This window comes from Erinaceus europaeus, chromosome 7 (genome assembly GCF_950295315.1).
Source record: "Erinaceus europaeus chromosome 7, mEriEur2.1, whole genome shotgun sequence".
Taxonomy (NCBI): Eukaryota; Metazoa; Chordata; class Mammalia; order Eulipotyphla; family Erinaceidae; genus Erinaceus; species Erinaceus europaeus.
The window spans coordinates 26675607-26699258 of record NC_080168.1 but is presented as its reverse complement, the minus strand read 5'-3'; the positions used below and the strand labels follow the sequence as shown (position 1 = coordinate 26699258).

At 40.5% G+C, this 23652-nt stretch overlaps 2 protein-coding genes and 1 pseudogene across 7 annotated transcripts in view; 1 reads left to right on the top strand and 2 right to left on the bottom strand.

Annotated features, from left to right (window-relative positions):
- Nucleotides 1–23652, bottom strand: part of METTL21A (methyltransferase 21A, HSPA lysine) — a 131379-nt gene that overhangs the window by 41687 nt on the left and 66040 nt on the right. The window lies entirely within an intron of this gene.
- The window catches only part of CREB1 (cAMP responsive element binding protein 1), a 65572-nt gene that overhangs the window by 3549 nt on the left and 38371 nt on the right, over nt 1–23652 (top strand). For 5 of the 6 annotated variants that reach the window (XM_060194034.1, XM_007520186.3, XM_060194037.1 and 2 more), the window contains exon 2: nt 18736–18857. The exons of the other annotated variant lie outside the window; for it this stretch is intronic. In XM_060194034.1, coding sequence (XP_060050017.1) covers nt 18744–18857 — 114 coding nt within the window. In that variant the 5' untranslated portion in view covers nt 18736–18743. The remainder of the gene's footprint in view (nt 1–18735; nt 18858–23652) is intronic. 6 annotated transcript variants of the gene reach the window in all.
- Nucleotides 5022–5571, bottom strand: LOC107522353 (small nuclear ribonucleoprotein E-like; annotated as a pseudogene).

Genomic DNA, 23652 nt, shown 5'->3' with positions numbered 1-23652 from the left:
AGTGATAATCAGACAGAATATATATATATGTCAGAAAGCAATGGAGAAATAAAACACTTGCAAGTAATAGAATTTTATATTACCTTTTTTATTATTTAAAAAAACATTTTACTTTTAATGAAAGAGAGAGATAGGGAAAGATACAGAGAAAAAGACCAGAGCACTGCTCAGCTATGACTTATGGAGGTGCTGGGGATTGAACCTGGAACATTGGAGCCTGAGGCATGAAAGTCTTTCCACTTCCATTATGCTGTCTTCATACCCCTCCAAATTTTAAGTAGCTTTAATTTAGATATTCTGTTGATATAGTGCAAACAGACAATAAACTCCCTCACCCACCTAATACCAATTTCTCACCCACCCTTTAGCCTTACACAATGAAATATTTATGTACTCTTCCCACTTTCCTTTTTATTTTAATATTTTACTCATTTATTTATTGGATAGAGACAGATTAGGAGGGGAATAGAAAGGGAGAGAGACAGACACCAGCACACCCGCTTCACTACTCACAAAGTTTTGTGTGTGTGTGTGTAGGGGGGTTTAAACCTAGGTCCTTCCAGATTGTAACATGCACTCAACCCAGGGCACCACTACTTGGCCCCTGCATATGACTCTAAAACTAAGGATCTTCCTTTGTATGTCTCTTTGGCACACTGGACCCTTACCACATGTGATTTCAATGCTCAAGGAAGACTTTTTTTTTTTGCCTTCAGGCTTATTGTTGGGGCTAACTAAGTGCCTGCACTACAAATCTACTGCTCCTGGAGACTATTGTTTCTCTTTTGTTGCCCTTGTTGTTTATCATTGTTATTGTTATTGTTGTTGTTGGATAGGACAGAGAGAAATCGAGGGAGGGAGAGAAAGACACCTGCAGACCTACTTCAACACCTGTGAATCGACCCCCCTGCAGGAGGGAGCCAGGGGCTCGAATCAGGATCCTTACTCCCAGTCCTTTCACTTCTGTGCTTAAACTGTGCTACTGTGGCCCCCCTTTATTTATTTATTTATTTATTTATTTATTATTTATTTATTTATTATAGATTCAGAAAGACACAGCACAGGCTGGAGAGACTGCCTAATAGTTATGCTTGAGGTACTAAAGGTCTATTGGTAAAACAAAACAAACACAATAGTGCTGACACTTCCCACAGTGCCTTAGTACTCCGGTGAGGTGCACAGAGTGCTGCAGTCTGGGCCCTGCATCTGGCAAAGTAGGCACAACTGCCTACCCAATCCCTGTACCCTTATTTCTGTGAAAGAATGGACACTTTATATAAATGAAGAATAGCAGTTTGTACCAGGGAGTTGTTTAAACTACCTTTTAATATATATATATATCTTGTATATATATTTATTTATTAATGAGGAAGGTAGGAGAGAGAAAGATGCTGCCGGGGATTGACCTCAGGACCTCATGCTTGAGAGTCCAATGCTTTATCCACTGCACCACCTTCTGGACCATACTTTTTTTTTTTAAGCTCCAGTTGTAAAAGTTTTAGTGAGATAACCTAGATGCACATAAAGAGGCCTGTAAACTGTATCAGAGTTAACTTGCAGGCAGAGGAGATAATGGTTATGCAAAAAGACTCAGTCCTGAGGCTCCGGGTTCCAGATTCAGTCTCCCACACCACCATACCCCCAGGCTGAGCAGTGCTCTGGTTAGCAGATGAAAAGAGAGGCTAAATAAATAAATACATAAATAAAAAGAAAAGAGAGGCAGGGTGGTGGCACACCTGCTTGAGCCCACATGTTATAGTGCACAAGGATCCCGGTTCGAGGTGGTGTGTGTGTCTGCCCGCCTGCCTGCCCGCCCCCACCTGCAGGGGGAAAGCTTTGCTAGTGGTGAAGCAGTGTTGCAGGTGTCTCCCTCTCTATCACCCCTCTCAATTTTTGGCTGTCTCTAGCCAATAAATAAATAAAATTTTACAGTAAATAAACATTATTTTAAAAAAGATGAAAAGAAAAGAAAAAGCTTGCAGGTGATTTAGTTTGAGATGCAGAGAGGTAGGCTTCACTTCAGGGCTCAGGTCTCCTGGCTTGATTCTTTGCACCTATATGCTAAGGCAGTGCTCCAGGGTTATCACTCATTTTTGTGAGTTAAGTAGATCTTCAAAGTGGCTTGGTTTGAATTCTTCTGGGTTGAGGTTCATATATCCCTGAGCAGACTACCTCCTTCCATTATTATATTCAAGCGAAAAACCTCTATAGAGATTATAGACTTACTGCTTACATGAATTTAATTTTCTTTTATGTCTTCTCCCCCTTCCCCCCAACACTGCTCAGTTGTGGTTTATGGTGGTGCTGGGGATAGAACCTGGGAATTCAGAGCCTCAAGCATGAAAGTCATTTGCATAACCATTATGCTGTTTCCCCAGCACCCACTGTCCCTCCCTTCCATTTTTATTTATTTAGAATAGAGACAGAAATTGAGAGGGAAGGGGGGGAGATGCCTACAGCACTGTTACACTACTTGTGAGGCCTCCTCCCCCCAGGTCAGCACTGGGAGCTTGCAACAGGGTGTGTGTGTGTGTGTGTATGTTAAACTTGGGAAAGTGACACCTAGTGATCCAGCAGCAGACATAAAAGTAAATCCTTAATCTTTTGCCAAGAAGTATGAGCTGTGAAGCAGGTCTGCAGGTGTCTTTATCTCTCCTTACCTCTCAATTTCTCTGTCCTGTCAAGTAAAAATGAGTTTCTGTTGTATAAAATCTGTAATTAGGGCAGAGGTAGGTAGCATAATGGTTATGCAAACAGACTCATGCCCAAGGCTCCAAGGTCCCAGGTTCAATCCTCCACACCACCATAAGCCAGTACTTTGGTTTAAAAAAAAAAAAAAGTAAACCACAGCTGAATGACTTTTTTAAAAGGTGCTTATCTTTTTTCTTTTTTTTTTGTTAATATTTATTTATTATTAAATTAAGACTAAGATAATAGGGGGTGTAATTCCATAGAGTTCCCACCACCAGAGTTCTGTGTCCCATTTCCTCCATTGGAAACTTCCCTATTGTTTACCCCTCTGGGAGTATGGACCACAATTCGTGTGTGTGTGTGTGTGTGTGTGTGTGTGTGTGTGTGTGTGTGTGTGTGTGTGTGTGTGTGTGTGTGTGTTTTAAACAGGCTCAGTGCCTGCACTACAAATCCTCTGCTCCTGGCTGCCATTTTTACCATTTGTTGTATAGGACAGAGAAATTGAGAGGATGAGAAGATAGAAAGGGGGAGAGAAAGATAGAGACCTGGGAGTCTGGTGGTAGCACAGCGCGTTAAGCACAAGTGGCGCACGCAAAGCGCAAGGACCGGCATAAGGACCATTGGTCTGCAGGTGTCTATCTTTCTCTCTCCCTCTCTGTCTTCCCCTCCTCTCTCCATTTCTGTCTGTCCTATCCAACAACGACGACATCAGTAACTTCTTCTAGCGTTTGCCCTTCTTCCGTAGCCAGTCAACAGCGTCAGGTTGAACCTGAATAATAAAACAACAAGGGCAACAAAAGGTAATAAATAAAAGAAAAAAAAGACACCTGCAGACCTGCTTTACCACTTGTGAAGCGACCCCCATGCATTGGGGAGCTGGGGGCTCCAACCAGGATCCTTGTGCCAGTGCAAAGCACAATGCTTTACGCTGTGTCGCTTAACCTGGTGTGCCACCGCCCAGCCCCAACTTCTGTATTTGCTTCTTCACTGGACACAGATGTTGGTAGGTGGACCTATACCCCATTCTTATCTCATTATAATACATGATTGACAATGGGAGAATCAGAAATACTTTGTTTTTTGATTACTGAAGTGAAAAATCTGCTTGTTCTGAACTATATATACTTTCAAATGAATATTTTCTCTATTTTAATCTGTCTATTACATTTTTAAAGATTACTTTCTTTAGGGGCCAGGTGTTGGCACACCCAGTTGGGCACGCATAAGGCGTGAGGGCCCAGGTTCATCCCCTGGTCCCCACCTCTGGGGGCTTGGGGGGGTGCTTCATGGGCAGTGATGCAGCGCTGCAGTCGTCTGTCTGTCTCCCTTGCACCTCGATTTCTCTGTTCTCTTATTTTTTTAGCCAGAGAGCTGCTCAGCTCTGATTTGTGGAAGAGCTGGGAATTGAACCTGGGATCTCTAGTACCTTAGGCATGAAAGGGTTTATTTGTTTGTTTGTTTGCTTTTGCACAACCACTATGCTATGCCCCTCACCCAGAATATTTTCTTAAAATAGCAGTGGCAGCTTTATCACTTCATGTGACTAGTAAAAACATAATCCTCCAAGAATGCAATAGTAAAGCCATGGTTAGATATGCCACCACTTGGCAGTTAGTCATCTGTTCAGTGAATGTTTTTCAACCATCGGCTTTTATATTTAGTGAATTAGTCACACCTATTTGGGTTAGGTATGCTTATAGTTACAAATAAAGCATTGTCTTAGTTGCTGCAAATGATAAAGCCTGTGTATATATAGGCTTCTGTGTGCAAAGAGCGCATCTTATGATAGAATGAAGTTGATGCAAACAGTATCAGAGAGGATGGCTTGCATATGACAGAGTAGCAGTTTTCACCTTTGTGTGGAGTGACTAGAGTTAAAGAGGGTCAGTGAGGAAACCGGAAGAAAATATATTTAAATTGTATGCTAGGGATCGCGCGGGTGGTGGCGCACCTGGCCAAGTGCACATACTACAGTGCACAAGGACCCAGGTTCAAGCCCTTGGTCCCCACCTGCAGGGGGAAAGCTTCATGAGTGGTGAAGCAGGGCTGCAGGTTTCTCTGTCTCTATTATCTCTTATTTATTTATTGGATAGAAGCAGCCAGAAATCAAGACGGAAGGGGGTGATAGAGAGGGAGAGAGACAGAGACATCTGCAGCACTGCTTCACCACTCGTAGAGTTTTCTCCCTGCAGGTGGGGACCAGGGGCTCGAACCGGGGTCCTTGCCCGTTGTAGCATGTGCACTCGGCCAGGCGCGCCACCACCCAGCCCCAGGAGATGCATTTCTTTCTCCTCCTCCTCCTTCTCCTCCTCCTCCTTTTTTTTTAAATAAAAAACATCCCCACAGCATTTATTGTCATCTGGTTAATAATAGGGTAATCAAAACAATATGAGCAAACGTTTTAGAAGCACATGCCCTACAACACACATGAAAAAAAAAAACCAGAAGTGAATGCACTGCTTTCTCAACCATTTCTCACTTCATCCATCATTTCTAGTTGGAGACACTTTGCAGCAGAGTGATATTATCTCCTTTTAACATGATCCGACCCAGCTGCTTTCTTGATTTTGTTTTGGAATGAATGTTTTCTACGTCATCTAATATGAGGTTCATATATTCGTCAAAATCAATGATGCAGCCCTCTATCCGCATATTCACCTGCTCATAAAGCCATACTTGAATCCAAGATCTATTTTGCAAGTATCTGAAGATGAGGTTGATGGGCTGTACCATCACCTATCTGCCCTTTCTGGCCCTGGCTATGGTATGCCCTGGTGGTGGAAACTCACAAAGACCAGGAGATGTGTTTCTATCATTCTTATTAATCAGGCTTGTATCACTAGCAAGGGTACCGTAAAGCTCATGTCCACCACCCCCCATTCATTATGTTCCTGTAATTTCAAAACAGAAACTGTTGTTCTAAATCACTTATTAAATACTTAACTGTGTAGGGAATTTATGGGTAACGGGGTCATAAGAATTAGCTTATATTGGCTCAGCTCTAATAAATATTTATTCATAGTAAATATTTACTAGGCACAGAAAAGGTATTGTTTGATGACTGACACCCTCAGGGAGAGTCATAAATTTGAAAGGCGGGATTATAAATAATCCCCCTGTAAAGTTGCACAGATTAAAGGAAGCTGCCATGTATGTTCTAGCCAGTGAAAACTTGCCGGAAAACAGATTTATTCTCTAGAAGCCAAAGGGATTAGACTTATTTCTCATAGCTTAAAAAGGCTTTTTCTTTTGTGTTTTTACTTCCATCTGAGATGCCAGAAACAGCATGTATGAGGTTGTAGTCACCAGAACTACCATATCAGAAATGTTGTACTGGCAGGGTAGTTTACCTGGAGGGCACCTGCTTTGCCATGCCCATAACCCGGGTTCTTTTTTAAAAATTTATTTATAAAAAGGAAACATTGACAAAACCATAGTATAAGAGGGGTACAACTTAGCACAATTCCCACCACTAGAACTTTGTATCCCATCCCCTCCCCTGATAGCTTTCCTATTCTTTAACCTTCTGGGAGTATGGACCCAGTATAACCTGGGTTCTAACCTGACCCTCTACTGCACTGGGGGCAAGCGTCTCAAGTCTTGGCTGTGTGTCTTCCCTCTGCCCCTGTTTATCTGCATAGCGAAGCCCCTCTGATGACAGGAAGAGGGGACTGCCAGCTGGGTAAAGAACGTGACCTATCTGAAAGGTAGGACTTGATGTTGATTCTCTCACAACTAAAGATCAAGGCAGCTGAACACGAAGTGAGCCCTCCTGTCCCCTCTCCGCAGCCCTCCGGCCATCTCCCCATTCTTCATCTAAAGTGTGTCCTAGGACTAGCAAGAGAACTCATTGGATAGTGTGCTTGCTTTGTCATGTACAAAAGCCAGGCCCCTACCACAGTGAAGGAGGATTTGGTTTTGTGGTGTCTCTTTGTCTTTTTGTCTCTGTCTCTGGCCAGGTAGGGTGAAGCCCCCCCAAAAAGAGAAGGGGGGGCATGTTGAAGCCCTGGCTATGTGAAAAAAGTATATAAAATTTTTACTGCCTACCTGCCACTTAACCAGATTTATGGGTTAAATATGACCAATCTTTAAATTTAGTTCAATGTATATATTTAATGTTTTGGCAACCAAAACTTAATTAAAATTATTATTATGTTGCTTAGTAGTTCATGTGGTGCTACTGCCAAATATACAAAGAAACTCTCCCTTCTATTGGAGATGGTTAGAGGTCACAACAGTCTTATAAATTCCTTTATAAATTTGTTAACATCTGCAGTTCTTCTCCATCTGGAAAGTCAGAACTAAAACCAGAATTCCTGTCCCATGACTTCCTACCACAGCGTGTTATCTCACTTCTGGAAAACAGAATTCTCCCTCTTCCACCTCTAATTGATAAATAATAACTGTGAATGGCATTTCCCAATTTAGTTCAATACATAACTGCCAAAGTAATAGTTATTTCATGAGGTTATTTTTTTAAAAAGCACTTGGACATTCATTTTTCCCCACGAACATAGTTTCCAAACAGTCCCTGAGGTTTTGCTGAGCAAAGGGAGTAATCAGCTAGAAATCCTAACTTTAGGGCCTCACTCTTATGAATCCTTATAGTTTGAGATTGACCTTGTTTATGAAGCAGAACTTAGCATTTAAAGACAGCTTTATTCTTAAGTAAACAACAACAAAAATTTGCTTTCCTGAAATACCTTGATTTTTTTTTTTCCTTAAACAGTTTAGCTCCAAAGGTCCATCTAGTGTAAACTTATTAATGCTCACATCGTGCTATGAGTATTTGAAAAGGAGAAAGAGAAGGGATGGGATAAAATGTTGTTATCTGAAAGAGTGCACAGTCACGGTTGCTGTTTTGCTAAGCAACACAGTCTCCTGGTGACCACATGAGTGAAACCACTAGCTATGGGAAGATGAATTGTTTTGTAGCTGCTTACATAACGTAAGAAAGCTTTCTTAGGGAAAAGATACTATAGAGTTAGGCACATTCTAGAATGGATTTTATATGCTACACAGTAAGTTTTCATAACATCAGATAGGTTGGGCACTGCTCAACTGGCTTAGTGGTAGTTGGTGCTGGGGATTGAACCTGGAGCCTCAGCTGTGAAAGTTGTTTTACAGAACCATTATGTGGTCTCCCCAAATCCATATACATTTCTCTTTCTTCTTCCCTTCCCTTCCCTTCCCTTCCCTTCCCTTCCCTTCCCTTCCCTTCCCTTCCCTTCCCTTCCCTTCCTTTTCTTCCTTTCTTTTGAGTATTATTTGATTGATTGATTGATGAGAAAGATAGGAGAGAGAAAGAACCAGACATCACTCTGGTACATGTGCTGTCAGGGATCGAACTCAGGACCTCATGCTTGAGAATACAGTGCTTTTATTCACTGCACCATCTTGCGGACCACTCTTTCTTTCTTTTCACATTTTTCTTATAGTACACTTCTGGTAATACTTTCTGTGAGGATAATGCCTTTCTCAGAGGACATGCTACACATTGAAAAATAGTAAAAATACCATTAAGATGACCTATAATTATAAAACTGGTAAATCATAAAATATAGACATTAGGTGGTCCGGGAGGTGGCGCAGTGGCTAAAGAACTAGAATCTCAACCATACAGTCCTGAGTTCAATCCCTGGCAGCACATGTACCAGAGTGATATCTGGCTCTTTTTCTCTCCTCCTGTCTTTCTCATTAATAAATAAAATCTTTAAAAATAAATAAACATTAGGCCTAAGACTTTTTCTGAGCCTAATCCAATAAATAATTGATATATCAGGAAATTAATTTTATTAAGTAATACTGAAGATGTACACTTTTTTAGTCATGTTGAGGTACATTAGTATTTAATATTAATACAAAGATTTTGTAAAATTACATAGTCAAAGATCTTTAGGTTCTGGCCTAAAGATAGATTTATTTATTTTTGAGAGAGAGAATATGAATATTAAAGCCTCATATGCAACGCCATGGATCAGATTCGGAACCTTGTACTTGAAGATCCACTGCTTACTTAACCCATGTCTCTACCCTAGCTTTTCTTTTTAATAAATATTTTTATTTATTTTAATATTTAAGTTGTTTATTTATGAGAATGATAGGAGGAGAGAGAAAAAACCAGACATCACTCTGGTACATGTGCTGCTGAGGATTGAGAGTCTAATGCTTTATCCGCTTTGCCAGCTCCTGGACCACTACCCTAGCTGATTCTAGGAATTTTTTTTTTTTTTTTAAACCATAGCACTCACTGCTCAGCTCTGGTTTACAGGGTGGAGAAGAGGGATTGAGAGTCTTTTATACTATCTCCACTGTGCCCCATTAATTAGTTTTAAAAATCAAGTATGGGCCTTTTGCTATGGTTGCTGTGGAGATTTTATACTCCTACTTATGTGAAGTCCCTAGATTTTCATGCCCAAGGCTCTGAGGTTCCAGAATCAATCCCCAGCACCACAATAAGCCAGAGCTGAGCAGTGTTGTGATCTCTCTCTCCCTGTATCTTCCTCTCTGTGTATCTCTTTCACTAAAACTAGATAAAGTAAAAGAAAAAACAATTTTTTTTTGATTGGTGCAGGAATTTAGAAAGGGGAGCCTGGTGGTGGTGCACCCAGCTAAGTACACATATCACTATGCATGAAAGGACCCAGGTTCAAGGCCCTGTTCCTCACCTGCTGAGGGAACACTTCAAACAGTAAAGCAGGTCTGCAGGTGTCATTGTTCCTCTTTCCCTCTCAGTTTCAGTCCTGTCAAAATAAAATAAAAAAGGGGGGGGGGATGGCCACTGGGAGCAGTGGTTCCTTAGTGCAAGCATGGCATCACCCTGGTGGCAATTAAGGGGGGAAAAGAACTCAGAAGTTACGTGCTTAATAGGGTACAGGAGAAAGTTCTCTTTTTCAAGGTCAGTGCATTTTTTAAGAATCAGCATACATTCATCTTTCATTAGTTGTGAATGCATTCCTTCTTCAGACTCAAAATTCAGATCACTTTTCTGAATACTTTGATCTCCTAGGCTAGGTTAATTTGTCATATTTAAGAAGTTTGTTGTTGTTGTTGTTGTTATTGGTTAGAGACAGAAATTGAGAGAGAAGGGGGAGATAGAGAGGAAGAGAGACAACTACAGACCTGCTTCACTGTCTGTGAAGCGACTCCCCTGCAGGTTGGGAGTCGGGAGCTTGAACCAGGATCCTAACCAGTCCTTGTGTTTTGCGCCACATGCGCTTAACCCGCTGTGCTACCGCCTGACTCCCTATATTTAAGGAGTTGAATAGTAATCTGATTTGTGGGGGAGATGTGTTCATTTTCCATAAGCAAGCTAGAATGGTCAAGACTAAAGATGAGGCAGGTTTTATAAATCCTGTTTATTTGTTGCCACCAAGATCATTGGTGGGACTCAGTGTCTGCGTGACTTCACCAGTCTTGGTAGCCCCTCAGCCCCCATGGTAAAAGAAAGAGGAAGGCATAGCAGGGGAGATAAGCAGAGGAGACATACCACAGCTACCCCACTGCTCGTGAAGCCCCCCCCCCAATGATTCCATGTGATGATGGCTCATGGTTCGAATTCTGTCCTTGCACATTGTAGCATGAGTGCACTACCAACCACGTCAGCTTCATTTAAAAAATATTATTTTAAGGATTCAAGCAGTAGCGCAACGGGTTAAGCGCATGTGATGCAAAGCACAAGGACTGGCTTAAGGATCCCAGTTGCAGCCTCTGGCTCCCCACCTTCAGGTGAGTCTCTTCACAGGCAGTGAAGCAGGTCTGCAGGTGTCTTTCTCTCCCCCTCTCTGTCTTCTCCTCTATCCATTTCTCTCTGTCCTATCCAACAACAACGATGTCAATAACAGCAACAATAAAACAAGGGCAACAAAAGGGAGTAAATAAATATTTAAAAATATTATTTTAATTTTTAGTAGTCATTAAACTGATTTTATAAGATTTTAGGGGCATCTTATCATATCTGCATATGTGTATATATGATCCACCACCCACACTACCTACCCCCAAAGGCCTATGCTCCCCCCTCCCCATATGACCTCATAAAGTTTGAGGGACAGTTTGGTTACTATTTATTTTTCAAGTTCATTTTCTTTTTTTAAAAAAAAATTTATTTTATTTTATTTTATTTTATTTTGGAGAGAGATAGAGAAACATCAGAACACTTTCAGCTCTGGCTTATGGTGGTACTGGGGCTTGAACCTGGGACCTCTGATCCTCAAGCATGAATATCTTGCTGTCTCCCCAGCCCTGCATGTTTTTTTTTCCCCCAGGTGTCTATATTACACATATGAGCAAAAAACAGTCGTGTTTTGCTTCTTTACTTCACTTAGCATCATCAGCTCCAGATCTACCTACTTTGTCCTAAGTGATACAATGTCATCTTTTTTAAATTGCTTACTAGTTCTACATTGACTATATACTATATATGGCTGGGGTATTTCTTTTTATTATTATTTTTATTTATAAAAAGGAAACACTGACAAAACCCATAGGATAATAGGGGTACAGCTCCACACAATTCCCACCACCAGAACTCTTTATCCCATCCCCTCCCGATAGCTTTCCTATTCTTTATCCCTCTGGGAGCATGGACCCAGGGTCATGATGGGTTGCAGAAGGTGGAAGGTCTGGCTTCTGTAATTGCTTCCCTGCTGAACATGGTTGTTGGTAAGTTGATCCATACTCCCAGCCTGTCTCTCTCTTTCCCTAGTGGGGCAGGGCTCTGGGGAAGCGGGGCTACAGGACACATTGGTGGGGTTGTCTGCCCAGGGAAGTCTGGTTGACAGGCATTTCTTAAAGGTCATTAAAAAACAAACAAGTGTCTGCAGCATTCTTTCATTTTCCTTACTTTCACTAATTAATGATGATTGATACTTGTATTTTCCTTAATAATTGCTAGGAAAAAGTGGTGATAACAAAGCAGAAATTGGACTGGATTTGATATATTGCACCAAAGTAAAAGATTCTGGGGCAGGTGGTGCCAGCCCCTGTTCAGGCGCCATTTGCCGGTCTAGCTTCGGGAGACATAAGACCAGGGACTCATGGCTGAGCTGGGAAGCAGTATCTCGTTTATTAATCAGATACATTGCCTTTTATGCATCTCTTCACCGGAAGTGACAAGGGAAAGGAAATGACTAGGAGAGGGGGTGGAGCAAAAAAAGTGCGAGCAGAACATAGAAAGCTTCCATCTAACCAGTGGGGATTAAACCAATAATCCTGCAGGCAGGGCTGGACCCAGGTAAAACAGTGATTATGTAAATAGACCACAGCCTCAAGCAATGTAACAGAAGGGGTCTTAAAAGCAGAATTTAGAAGCATACCAACAAGGAGGTATGTGTGTGGGGGGTGTTCAGGTAGATGGGGGTTTAGATTGTTCTGTGGAAAACTGAGAAATGCTACATCTGTACCAACTACTGTATTTTACTGTCGCCTATAAACCATTAATCCCCCCAATAAAGGGAAAAAAAGTGTTAAGGGCTTGCTTTCTTGTTTGATGAGCTTTAATTTGCAGTTGGCTGAAAATCTATGTTAAGTTGGTATATATGCTGTTTTCCAAGTCATTATTCAGACTAATTTATAGACGTTTTAAAGACTGCTGCACCCTGAGTGAAAATGTAGCAAAACATTGTCAGTTTACATGGGGAATGCTACTGTTTTGAGATATTATCATACTTTTTAAAAAAAATCTTTATTATCTTTATTAATCAAGAGGGACGGGGAGATAGAGAGGGAGTCACCTGCAGACCTGCTTCACCACTCATGAAGCTCTCCCCCTACAAGTGGAGACCAGGGGCTTGAATTGTTTTTTATCTTCTTACTTCTTCTAGTGTTCTTACTAAAACGATGGCTTAGGGGTCAAGATGAGGCAACTTGGGTTTCTGTGCTTATTTAACTAGATGTCCTCGATGGATTCATTGACTTGTTGTTAAGGGTATCTGTTGTTTGTTTCACATGACATTTTCTTTTAGACCAAAAGTGTGAAATGCTTTTAAGACAGTTTTAGTGTTGATGTTGCTTTGTTACCTTTTCTGTCTTTTGAAAATATTTTAGTTTCACGGTGCACAGACTCTTTAAGTATACAATTCAAGAAATTAGCATAAATGGTAATCACACTTGATCTTTTGTGTTTTAAAATTTCCTCAATATTGGAAAAATCAGGCAAAGCTTAAATAAAAATATTATTTTTATATAAAACATCTGGGATTTGAAGTTTTTAACGATATTTATCTTAATGGATGAGAGAGAGACCTAGAGACAGAGAGACAGAGAGACTGCTCAGCTCTGGCTTATGTTGGTGCTGGAGACTGAACTTGGGACTTTGAATCCTTAAGCATGAAAGTCTTTTGTATAACCATTGTGCTATATCTTCCCAGCCCATATTTGAAGTTTTTGTTAATTGAAGAATCATGATAGTGAGTGGTCCAGGAGGTGGCACAGTAGATAATAGCATTGGACTCGAATGTGAGGTCCTAAGTTCAGTCTCCAGCAGCCCATGTACCAGAGTGCTGTCTACTTTTTATCTCTCTCTCCCCTGCCTGTCTTCTTCATGAATAAGTACATAAAATGTTTAAAAAAGAAATCATGATGGAAATGCAGATGTGTATTCATAATTTCAATGTTTTAAATTTTTATTTTTAGTGTTAAGTAAATTTAAAAGTCTTAATGTTTTTAATTTCTAAGTTTTCAACTTATCTTTTAAATGATTCTGAATTTATATTCACTGGGAAAAGTAATACTTTTCTAATTCTAAGTATATAAAAATCAAGGTGAGGGCTCAAGCCCCCTGTTCCCCAGCTCCCCACCTGCAGGGGAGTCGCTTCACAGGCGGTGAAGCAGGTCTGCAGGTGTCTGTCTTTCTCTCCTCCTCTCTGTCTTCCCCTCCTCTCTCCATTTCTCTCTGTCCTATCCAACAATGACAACAACAACAATAATAACTACAACAAAAATGGAAGCAACAAGGGTAACAAAAAAGAAATATTTTTTAAAAAATCAAGGTGAGGGTGACAGGCGGTGGCGCATCGGGATAAGCGTACATGGCGCAAAGTGCAAGGACCAACCTAAGGATCCCAGTTCAAGCCCCCAGCTCCCCACCTGCAGGGGAGTTACTTCACAAGCAGTGAAGCATGTCTACAGGTGTCTCTTTCTCTCCCCCTTTCTTTTAATCCTCTCTCGATTTCTCTGTCCTATCCAACAACAATACTACTGACAACAATAATGATAACAGCAACAATAAACAAGGGCAACAAAAGGGGAAAACAGCCTCCAGGAGCAGTGGATTTGAACCCTAGTGATAACCCTGGAGGCAAAAAAAAAGAAAATCTTGGACAGTTCTACTAGATTTTCCTGTCGCCACAGTTATTGTTCAGTCTTAACTTTTCATGTTCTTTTCCCATGCATATACCTTAATAGCAGTAAATTGTTCTACCTTTTTTTTTTAAATGTAAATATGGTTTTCTGTACAGTACAGTCTGTGACTTGCTTTTTTAAAAAAATATTTACTCTCTTTTGTTGCCTTTGTTGTTTTATTGTTGTAGTTATTGTTGTTATTGATGTCAGTGTTCTTGGATAGGACAGGGAGAAATGGAGAGAGGAGGGGAAGAGAAAGATATATACCTGCAGACCTGCTTCACTGCCTGTGGAACGACCCCCCTGCAGGTGGGGAGCCGGGGGCTCAAACCGGAATCCTCATGCCGGTCATTGCACTTTACGGACTTGGTTTTTTAATCACTATTTTGGGAAGCTATTTATGCCATTACATTATAGATTTCACTTAATTGCTGCAATTTTTTTAGTGACTTCCCTAATGATAGGTACTTACTTGTATTTAGGTGTTTTTATTTTTTGTTACTTTTTAAAATAAAATTAATTCTTTTGCTATTAAAAAATTCTGGAATATTGTTAGGAGATAGCCAAAAGGCTTTGAACTACTTACTATTCCATCGGAACCCAGAGAAAGAATAGGGAAAAAAATAAAGAAAGGAAGGAAGGAAGGAAGGAAGAAAGAAAGCTACTCCGAAGTAGTAGGTGTGACTTAGAAAGGAAGAGAATGGGGATAGGGGATAGACAGCATAATGGTTATGCAAACAGACTCTCATGCCTGAGGCTCCGAAGTCCCAGGTTCAGTCCCCTGCACCACCATAAGCCAGAGCTGATTAGTACTCTGGTTAAGAAAAAAAAAAGTCAGGACCATATAAAAAAATGGGCAGGGAGTTGGGCTGTGGTGCAGTGGGTTAAGTGCAGGTGGCGCTTAAACGTAAGGACTGGCATAAGGATTCGGGTTCAAGTCCCCGACTCCCCACCTGTAGGGAAGTCGCTTTACAGGCAGTGAAGCAGGTCTGCAGGTGTCTTATCTTTCTCTCCCCCTCTCTGTCTTCCCCTCCTCTCTCCATTTCTCTCTGTCCTATCCAACAACAATGACATCAATAACATCAACAATGTTAAACAACAAGGGCAACAAAAGGGAAAATAAATAAATAAATATAAAAAGAAAAAATGGACAAACTACCCCAATAAGAAAAGATAAAAACAAGCTGGGGGTAAGGATCAACCTGCCAATGCCCATGTTCACCAGAGAAGAAATTACAGAAGCCAGAACTTCCACCTTCTGTACCCCAAAAAGAATTTAGGTCCATTCTGGCAAAAATTATAGGGGGAAGATGACCAGAGGGCTCTAAACTCTAAACTCCAGCAGGACTTGGAGAAAGGGAAAAAATGGAGAACATTCAGAAGTACTAAGAGATAAAGGTATGACTTAGAAAGGGAAGAGAAGGGGGTTGAGCGGTAGCGCAGTGGGTTAAGTGCATGTGGCACGAAGCGCAAGGACATGTACAAGGATCCTGGTTCTCAGTCCCCAGTTCCCCACCTGTTGGGGAGTCGATTCACAAGCGGTGAAGCTGGTCTGCAGGTGTCTTTCTCTCTCTTCCCCGCTCTGTCTTCCTCTCCTCTCTCCATTTCTCTCTGTCCTATCCAACGACATCAACAACTATAACAACAATTAAAAAAAAAAAAAAAAGGACAACGAAAGGGAAAATAAGTAATAAGAATTAAAAAAAAAAAAAGGGAAGGGAAGGGAAGGCAAGACCATGGGAGGTGAAAGGTACTACACACACATATATATACATATATTTTCATTCAATCCATATCTGTAACCTTGGGAGAACTACTATAGCTTCTAGTGGAGGAAATGGGCATACAGAACTCCATTGGTGTGAATGGTAAGGAATTACACCCCTGTGATTTATAATTTTCTAAGTCAATATTATGTAACTAATAAATTTAAAAAAAGAAAATGGGCAAATATAGATAGATAATAGAAATAACAGTCAGCCCATATCTGAGATCTCGGGAGAACTGTGCAGTTTCCATGAAGGGAATGGGAATGTAGAACTCTGGTGTTGGGAAAGGTGTGGAATTATACCCCTGTTATTTTATAATTTGGAGGATTGATACTAAATCCCTAATATATACATATATATTTTATTATTATTATTATTCTGGGCCTGCAAGATAGCTCACCTGGGTGACTTGCTTGCCTTGCCATGCACAGAACTCAGTTTTAGCCCCATGGCATTGGAGAAGCTTTGGTGCTGCTTTGTCTCTTCCTTTCTCTTTCTCTTTGTCTCTGTCTCTGTCTCTGTCTCTGTCTCTGTCTCTGTCTGAAAAAGCTGACCCAGAGTGCTGAAGCCCAAGGAGTGACAAGAATGACAAGAGAAATGCTACATCTCCCTGAACGTGTATATCTTTGTGAACTATTCAGAGACACATTTTCTTATTGATTAGTAGTTTCTCTGTATTCTAGATGTTAATTCTAAATTTGATTACGTGTGATGTATTTTCTCCCTGTGCACTTGGCTTGGTGGCTTCTGTCATACAAATGTTTGAAATGACTGTGTATCCAAGTCTGACGATTTCTCCTTTTGTTCTCTTAGTTTTGTGGTTTATGTATATATAAATTATTTCTGTTTCCACTTCCGTTTTCAACTGTCATTTGTAACTTTCTGTGATGGCACATAATCACATAAGGATTAGTGACAGCTTTGGGTATCAGTTTCAGGGAAGTAAAATAAATAATAAATTCTGGAAAAGCATTTGGCTTTTGTGTTGCTCATGGGAGCTCTGTAGTTAGTTGCTCACTATTACTAGGTCTCTTTTGACCGGTAATATGCTAGGTGCTTAATGATCACTGGTACATAAGTAAAAAGAACTTTAAAAAATATTTTTATTTATTTTTTAGTTAAATCTAGAGGGAAAAGGGAGGTAGAGAGAGAACTGCAGCACTGTTTCCTTCCCCTCTTGCAGGTCGGACCTTGGGCTTAAACCTGAGCCATAGTAGCACTGTGTGTGTTCTACTTGGCGCTCCACCACCTAGTCCAAAAGTAGTCTCTTTTATTGTGAATCCTTTACACACCATTGCTCCCCCAGTTACCAGAAAATTTTTTTTTTAATTTTTCATTTTTTTAATCGTCTTTATCAGAGACAAATCAAGAGGGAAGGCAGAGACAGAAAGGGAGAGAGACCTGTAACACTGCTTTGCAACACTGCTTCACCACTTACAAAGATATCCCCCTACAGGTGGAGACTGGGGACTTGAACCTGGGTCCTTGTGCATTGCAACATGTGCAATCAACCAAGTGCGCCATCACACAGTCGTGTCCCCCCCCCCCCCCCCCCCGTTCCCCTGAAAATTCTTTAATTTAGTATCTGCTAAGGATTACTGTCTTTTTCACTTACTTTTGTTGCCATCCGGTACCAGATTACCCAGCAAATACACAAAGCCCTTAACAAATACGTAAAGCCCTTAATAAAACAGGATTTAAACAGCAGGAAAGGCGAGCCTTGATTTAATTGAGCAGAATTTTGCAGTTAAAACCCCTTAGAGGTCTTCTATTTAATGTGTGATTGTGTGTATGTATTGTACTCCACATTTATACAGAGGTTGTGCTACACTCAGTGTTTGGAGCCTCAGTTGTAGCTGGGTCACCACTACAGACCTCACTTTTCAACCTTGTATACCCCACATAATATGCTATGTAAGAAACTTTTCTGTTTCTTAGATAATACCTTTGTAGGTAGCAACAAGAACCCAACCTTTCATAGATCCTGCCACCAACTTACCTCTACTTGCTGTCGTTTTGCCATACCTGATGGATAGGATACAATTAGAATGTTAAATAAAGGGCCGGACAGTGGCACACTTGTTTGAGCACACACCGTATGTTTATAAGGACCCAGTTTCAAGCCCTCAGTTCCTGCGGGGGGGGGGGGGGGGGGGGGAAGCTTCCGGAAGATAGTACTGCAGATCTTGCCCACCCCCTGCCCTCTTCCTCTCTATTCCCTATCCCCCCTTCCCTCTCAATTTCTCTGTTTAAAAGGAAGAAGGGAGATGGGGGGGTAGGGGGGATCTCTTTGCTGCTGCCCTTTATAGGAAAGGACTCCCTCATTTTAAGATGAAGTCATAACCCATTGGGAAGAAATGGCAAGGAATCGGGTAGATAGCATAATAGTTATGCAAAGAGACTCTCATGCCTGAGGCTCCAAAATCCCAGTTCAGTCCCATCACCACCATAAGCAGTGCTCTGGTGAAAAAAAAACTAACCACAAAAACAAAAAACTACATGTATTTTATGAGTCATAATGAAATGTTCTACCCTTAAAAGAATTTATGTGGGTAACTTGGCTATTAAATTCACAAAAACAAAAGAAAAAAAAGAAATGGCAAGAAATTTTTTTTTTTTTTAAGGACTAAAACTTTGCAACTCTGCAGATTTGGACAACTTTGACAGTAATCCAGTTACGTTATATTTTGACCAGTTTCTGAATACATTCAACCACAGCATACTCCTCCTGGTAAATTTGCAATTTGCCTTAAGCAGCCCAAGAGATGGTGTGGTGGGCATGGTTGGATGCCCAGCATTTCATATGCCAGAGCATTGTTCTGGTTTTACCCCTCTGCACCTTGTTACTTATTTGAAACAGAAGAAAATTGCTTAAAGGTCACAAGAGCGCAGAGCACTGTAGTGCTTGTAACACTCTTCCATATTATTGTAGGTAACTAAATGACCATGGAATCTGGAGCAGAAAACCAGCAGAGTGGAGATGCAGCTGTAACAGAAGCTGAAAACCAGCAAATGACAGTTCAAGCCCAGCCACAGATTGCCACATTAGCCCAGGTATAAAAACATGAAGAGACTCCAACTTTCATCTCTTCTAAGAGGAATATATCTTGTTAGAGATACATATATATATATATAATGAGTAGAAGCATTTTTAGACTATAAAAGTTCATCATTATTAGCCTGATTTTAGAAATGATAGTGTTAATTTAGCAATGACTAATACATTGTTAAGCAATATAGTATCTATAATAACAATGTAGAAATTATATTTTAACTGATGGGTAGATTGTGTTTGAAACAACAAAACTTTACTATGATAGCTTTTTAAATTCATATTGCATATTTATTTTAAGACATAGATAGGCAGATAGTTGACAAAGCTAAGTTTACATATGCTTAATTTAAAAAGTAGCACAACAAAATATATTGATATGAGTACATTTGAAAGATGAGTTTTTGTGTCCTGCACCTTTTAAGTATTATTCAGTCATTTTGCCTTTGCATTAAGTTTTCTGTCTTTAAGATTATATTGTCTCCATATTTTTGTTTTTATGTATTTTCCCTCAAATATTTTATTATATATTATTATATATATATTATATATATTATATATATATTAATTATATATAATTATATTAATTATATATATATTAATATATAATTATATATATATTATATATATATATGTGTGTGATGGTTAATAAAAAACCATTAAGAGACAAGTATATTCTGTAAGAAAGTATGATATTCCTTCTTTCAGATACAGCTTTTAGAAAGTAATCCATGCAGAAGTTATATGATATCTAGCATCACCTTTCCGAAGTTCTCAAAATTAGCTTTTGCTGGGGAGTCACAGAGCAAGATAGAGGAGTGAGCACAGATGGTTACTGTGCAGAGCTGAAGCATAGGCCAAATACTGGAGCTCATGCAGAAATTGAATCAGAAGTGGGCTATTTTTTTGTCTTTTCTCCAAAGATCCCCAGGGCCTATCTATCTCGAGCCTTTAAAGGAGGCAAAGCAATCTGTTTGGGAGCCTGGAAGAGGCAGGTTAGGAACCAAATTAAGGCAGTCAAGACCTCATCAGTACCAAGCAACATGCACAGATAAGAATGAGTACCTAGAGGCATTCAGCGCTGATAAAAAGATAACACCAGCAGGCATCTGGGTGGCGGCAGCCCGCAATGTGTCATGGATGATAATGTTCTGGCTGCTCTCCTTGTTTTCTTACATCTGCAACATCCTGGAAAACCTTTTCCCCTTGCTTGGTCTTGTGGGATCTGTATTTGTTAGAAAGAGCATCTTTTCCAACTACTAGTAGTTTCCTGAGAAAGCAAACTTGACTGGGTAAAGAATTCTTGAAAAACCATTTTGCTTTAAAATTTTAAAGACATAGATTCACAGTCAGTTCCCAGTGTAGCCTGTCTGGAAGAGTAAGTATTTTTTATTTTGTATAACTAGTATCTTATAAAAATCTTCTTTTTGTTCACAGTGCTTCACTGTTTGTTAGGACTTTAATTTGGTTCCGTTTTTTACCCATTGTGCCATGTATTCAGTGCACCCTTTTATAGTGGGAACTCCTAAATTAATTTCTTTAAATGGTTTTTTCTTCTTCTTCTTTCTGTCTAGTATTCTTGTGAACCAGATGCTAGACTAGTTTTTTTTCTACATTGTTGTCTTGCTCTGCTTTTGAGGGACATTTCCTCTAAACTTCATACTCCAACCCATCTGTTGAATATTTTATTTCTCCTATCCTGTTTCCAAAGTCCTTTATGTACTCCGAATAGTCCCTTGTTTGAGTGGCAACCAGTTCATATTTCAGAGTGGCAATATTTCATCATATCTCTGAAAATACTGATTAGGTTTTGTTGTCTTTTCAAGTTTTCTTCTCCCTACGTGGATTTTCCTCCACATAGCTTCCCTGCCACTACCTCCCACTTGTTTTGGTTTCTGTCTTTTATATTAGAGACTTTTCCTCAAATGTTTGATAACTCATGGTTGTCCACTCAGATTTTTAAAAAAGGGGCAGGCTTCTGGGCAGTGGTGCACCTGATCGAGTGCTCATGTTACCAAGCACAAGGATGCTGGTTGGAGCTCCAGCTCCCCCACCTGCAAGGGGGCTGCTTCATGAGTGGTGAAGCAGGTCTGCAGGTGTCCATCTTTCCATCTTTCTCCCTTTTTCATTCTCCTCTTCCCCTCTTAATTTCTCTCTGTCCTATCTAATAAAGTAGAATGATGAAGAATGGAAGGAAGCAAGCCACAAGCAGTGGATTCTTAGTGCTAGCACTAGGCCCCAGCAATAACTCTGGTGACAATTAAAAAGAAAAAGACAAATTGTATTGGTCATCTTGTTGCTATGTTTGGGACTTAACTCTGTGAGCTGATTTTCACTGTAGTCATGGCTGCTATGTCCGTATCGTTTAAGTGATTCCATTTGTTGGTCAGGTTTCCCAGAAAAAGCTTTACTCATGCTATGCTTACAGGTAAAATCCTGGGAGCCAAGGGGAAGAAAATAACTGGGGTTTCGTACTCCAACTTTGTAAATGTCTTGAGCAAATAAGAGTTCCTTCCTTCCTTCCTTCCTTCCTTCCTTCCTTCCTTCCTTCCGTTCTTTCTTTCCTCCTTCCTTCCTTCCTTCCTTCCTTCCTTCCTTCCTTCCTTCCTTCCTTCCTTCCTTTCTTTCTTTCTTTCTTTCTTTCTTTCTTTCTTTCTTTCTTTCTTTCTTTCTTTCTTTCTTTCTTTCTTTCCCAGAGCACTGATCAGTTCTGGCTTATGGGAATTGAACCTGGGACTTGGGATCCTCAGGCATGACAGTCTGTTTGCATAAGCACTATGCTATCTACCCCCATCCCGTTTAAGAGTTTCTGATCTTCTGTCCAGAAAATTGGTTACTCTTCCACAGAGAGTTGGAAATGGAATTGATTTCTCCCCTCCAATTCATCTGAACTCTCCTTCCTTACTTTTTTTCAGCCTCTCTATTCACACCACCCTCCATTGTGGGTTAGATAGACCACAGTCTCATAAGGACTTGGTAGAGTGAATCAGACTTTCCTTACCTTTGCCCCCTGATCTGTCTGACCTTCTAAGATCTTCAGATTCGCCATCTGCATGTCAGCTTTTTTTTCCCCCAGGAGTTCACAATTTAGTAACCAAAAAATCCTCACAAGAAGCAATTTACATGTATATTTCTATACAAGTTTTGCATTATTTCAAATGTATCTTTTATTTATAATTTTTATGTTTCAAAAATCAACTGCTAAAATAATACTGAAGAATATTATGAATAATATCACTATAGCTTCTTTTTATTAAAATTTTTTTGTTGTTATTATCTTTATTGGATAGAGACAGCCAGAAATTGAGAACGAAGGGGGTGGTAGGGAGAGAGCCAGACAAATACCTGCAGCCCTGCTTCACCACTCACAAAGCTTTCTCCCTGCAGGTGGGGTCTATGGGTTTGAACCCAGGTTCTTGCTCATTGTAACATGTGCAATCAGCCAGGTGCGCCACTGCCCAGCCCCTATTTTTATTTGTTTGTTTGCTTGTTTGTTTGTTTATTTGCCTCCAAGGTTATTGCTGGGGCTCAGTACCTGTACTATGTATGAATCCACTGCTCCTAGAGGCCATTTTTCCCATTTTGTTGCCCTTGTTTATTCTTGTTATTATTATTGTTGTCATTGCTGTTGTTGTTGAATAGGACAGAGAGGGGGAGAGGAAGATAGATACCTGCAGATCTGCTACACCACTTGTGAAGGACTCCCCTGCCAGGAGGGGAGTCAGTGGCTCGAACCAGGTTCCTTAAACCCGTTCTTGCTCTTTGCCCCACCTGCGCTTAACCCGCTGGGTTACCGCCCGGCCCCGCTGGGGGCTCAAACGGGCATCCTTACTCCAGCCCTTCCGCTTTGCACCAAGTGTGCTTAGCCCGCTGCACCCGACCCCCACCCCCTTTTTATTTTTTTTCTTGCACTCCTATCTGCCCCACTCCACTCCCATAGATAACCACTATAGTTCTCCCATGGTCATAGATCTCCCGTCGTAACTTCTTTCATCTGTTGAAGGGCATTTTGCTTGTTTCCAAGTTTCTGCTATTGTGAATAAAGCCACTGTGAACATTGGGGGTGGGGTGCATATATCCCTTTGAATCAGTGTTGTTACATCTTTTGGGTAAATACGTAGGAGTGGAAATGCTGGATCGCAAGGTGTTTGTTTAAGGCTTCTCCATAATGGCGGCACCAGCCTACACTCCCACTAGCAGTGCAGTAGAGTTCCTCTTTCTCCAACACTTCTCTTGTTTTATTATTTTATTTTATAATCACTTTTATTTATTTGATACAGAGAAATTGAGAAGGGAGGAGAAAGAGACAGAGAGACACCCGCAGCCCTGCTTCACCACTCGTGAAGCTTTACCCCTGCAGGCCCCCAGGACCTTGTGCACTATATAATACGTGCACTTAAGCAGGTGCGCCACACCTGGCCCCCTTTCTCTTGTTTTATTGATCAAGCCCATTCTCACAGGTGTGAGGTGAAATCTCAGCGCAGTTTTAATTTGCATTTCTGTAATGACGAGTGAATTAGAGTGTTTTGCATATGTCTGTGGACTGTTGTGTATCTATTCTTTAGAGAACCATCATCTATTCATATCTTCTGCCTTTTTTTTTTTTGTAGCGTTGTTCTTTTTCTTTTTGCTGAGCTGTATGAGTTCTTTATAGATGTTTGATATCAACCACTTGTCTAAAGTGTAGTGTGCACCTTTGCCCACTTGCTGGATTTCCTGTTTATCCTTAAGGAATTTTCTTTTGATGTGTAGACTATATCATTTCGATATAGTCCTATTTGTTCATCCTTGTTTTTG